Here is a 2500-nt window from a genome sequence, read left to right on the forward strand (position 1 = left end):
GCAGGTGGGCAGACAGACAGGCAGGCAGACACACAGGCAGACAGAAAGACATACAGGCAGACAGGCGGGCAGACAGAAAGACAGACAGAGAGGTGGGCAGACAGACAGGCGGGCAGGCAGACAGACAGAAAGACAGACAGAAAGACAGGCAGGCAGGTAGGTGGGCAGACAGACAGACAGACAGAAAGACAGACATATAGGCAGACAGACAGGCAGACAGACAGACAGAAAGATATACAGACAGAAAAACAGACAGACAGAAAGACAGACAAAAAGACATACAGGCAGACAGACAGACAGGCAGGTGGGCAGACAGACAGACAGACATACAGGCAGACAGAAAGACATACAGACAGACATACAGACAGACAGACAGAAAGACAGACATACAGACAGAAAGACATACAGACAGACATACAGACAGGCAGGTGGGCAGAAAGACAGACATACAGGCAGACAGAAAGACATACAGACAGACATACAGACAGAAAGACATACAGACAGACCTACAGGCAGACAGACAGACAGAAAGACATACAGACAGACAGACAGAAAAACATACAGACAGACAGAAAGACAGACAGGTGGGCAAACAGACAGACAGGTGGGCAAACAGACAGACAGACAGGTAGTTACAGAGATGGATACAAGTAGAGACATCATAATAATTTATGTCTGTTATAACTTCTCACTTACTCTTTGTGGGTTGTTCTGTCTGTCTCTCTGCTGTTCTGTCTGTCTTCCTTGTGTCTGTACACCTTTCCGTCTCTCTCTCTCTCTCTCTCTCTCTCTCTCTCTCTCTCTCTCTAGGATCTGCAGGTGTACTGTGATTTCCCTGATGTTATTGACATCAGCATTAAGCAGGCGAGCAAAGACGGCTCTGTGGAGAGTCGCATCGTTACCATCAACAGACAGGACGGCCAGACGCTGGTATTACACACGTTACTGAAGTTATCACTGATTACACGTTAATGAACCATTACTGAAGCTCCTTTTCCTTTTTTATATCTCTCTCTTTCTCTTTCCCTCTCTCTTCTCACCACTCCGTCTCTCTCACTCAGGAGTTAGAGTTCTCGTCTCTGTCCGAGGCGTTGTCCTTCATCTCCCTGATCGATGGTTACTACAGACTCACCACGGATGCTCATCATTACCTGTGCAAACAAGTGGCGCCCCCTAGACTGCTGGAGGCCATTCAGTGTAACTGCCACGGCCCCGTCTCGTGAGTACCCTTCTGTAGTGTGCGCTACCTAGTGGGGTTGTGTCCTATTCCACCAGGATGTCTCAGTGAATTTAATACAATATCAGTACAGCTGTAAAGTTTACTTTAAAACTTGCTCTTAAAGATGTTCATACACACACACACACACACACACACACACACACACAAAAATGATGGTATGCCTCTGGTTTTAGGACGGATTTTGCCATTAATCGTCTCCGTCGCTGTAACAACGCTAAAGGCATGTACATCCTGCGCTGCAGCCCTAAAGACCATGACAAGTACTTCCTGTCCTTCGTGGTTGGGGTGAGTTTGTCCTATATATCACTTCCTGTTCTTTATGGTGTTATTACAGAGTAAACATAGCCCTGATGAGTGTGTGTGTGTGTGTGTGTGTGTGTGTGTGTCTGCAGTACGACGGTATGTTTGAGTATAAGCACTGTCAGATCGTGCGCAGCGTAGCGGGGGAGTTTGTCCTGAGTGGAGCCAATTGTGTGTTCAGCAGCCTGAGCGAGCTTCTGCACCGCTACCAGAAGGAGGCGCTGCGCTCCGAGGGTCACATCTTCCAGTTCACCAAGTGCTGCCCTCCTAGGAACAAAGGTCAGAGGTCACATATAATACACACATGTGTTGCTGGATTATTGAGAGATTCCATAAAACCCCCCTGTGTTCTTCTGTAGAAAAGACAAACCTGTTAATCTGCAGGAGTGATCAGGTTTCAGATCTTCCCTTCTCTCCATCACCCCTCAAACATACTCAGATGGTCTTCCATAAAATCCACAGAGAAGACTTGCAGATGGTAAGAACTTTAGTCTGGAACCTTTATCCATTAACAGGACCTGCTGGAACTTCAGGGTGAAATCTGTAGCCACAGAACATTGAACATTAGCCAAGAAACTTTATTCCTGGAAACTTGAGCTGGAATTTTAGCTCCTGAACTTCAGTGTTTAGACTTTGAACTTACCTAAAAATGACCTGAAGAACTTCAGTAAAGGAGGATTTAGTGTTAGAACTTTAACCCTGAAACATCTGTGTTTGTTCTCAGATGGAAAGTTTGGGGCAGGGGACGTTCACACAGGTCTTCCGTGGAGTCAGAAGGGAGCTGGGAGATTATGGGGAGGTGCACGAGATGGACGTGGTGATGAAGGTGCTGGACAAAAGTCACCGCAATTACACCGAGGTATCATGGGAAATAAAAAGGGAGATGAGATCTAATCAACTGATTAGTGTGTGTATATAGTAGTAAAAACTCTCTCTCTCTCTCTCTCTCTCTCTCTCTCT

The 2500-nt window shown here is 46.4% G+C and overlaps 1 protein-coding gene and 1 long non-coding RNA gene across 2 annotated transcripts in view; one reads left to right on the top strand and one right to left on the bottom strand.

The window, feature by feature from the left end:
* The window catches only part of jak2a (Janus kinase 2a), a gene marked incomplete in the record, with an annotated part of 55381 nt that overhangs the window by 45960 nt on the left and 6921 nt on the right, over positions 1 to 2500 (top strand). The window contains 6 exon segments of the mRNA XM_047805402.1: positions 811 to 930; positions 1062 to 1219; positions 1414 to 1525; positions 1633 to 1819; positions 1900 to 2018; positions 2265 to 2399. Coding sequence (XP_047661358.1) covers positions 811 to 930; positions 1062 to 1219; positions 1414 to 1525; positions 1633 to 1819; positions 1900 to 2018; positions 2265 to 2399 — 831 coding nt within the window.
* LOC125139820 lies at positions 1872 to 2324 on the bottom strand. Its single transcript, XR_007138940.1, has 2 exons — positions 2184 to 2324; positions 1872 to 2081 (listed from the first exon to the last, which is right to left on the bottom strand). It is a non-coding gene; the product is annotated as an uncharacterized LOC125139820 (long non-coding RNA).

This window comes from Tachysurus fulvidraco, chromosome 21 (genome assembly GCF_022655615.1).
Source record: "Tachysurus fulvidraco isolate hzauxx_2018 chromosome 21, HZAU_PFXX_2.0, whole genome shotgun sequence".
Classification (NCBI taxonomy): domain Eukaryota; kingdom Metazoa; phylum Chordata; class Actinopteri; order Siluriformes; family Bagridae; genus Tachysurus; species Tachysurus fulvidraco.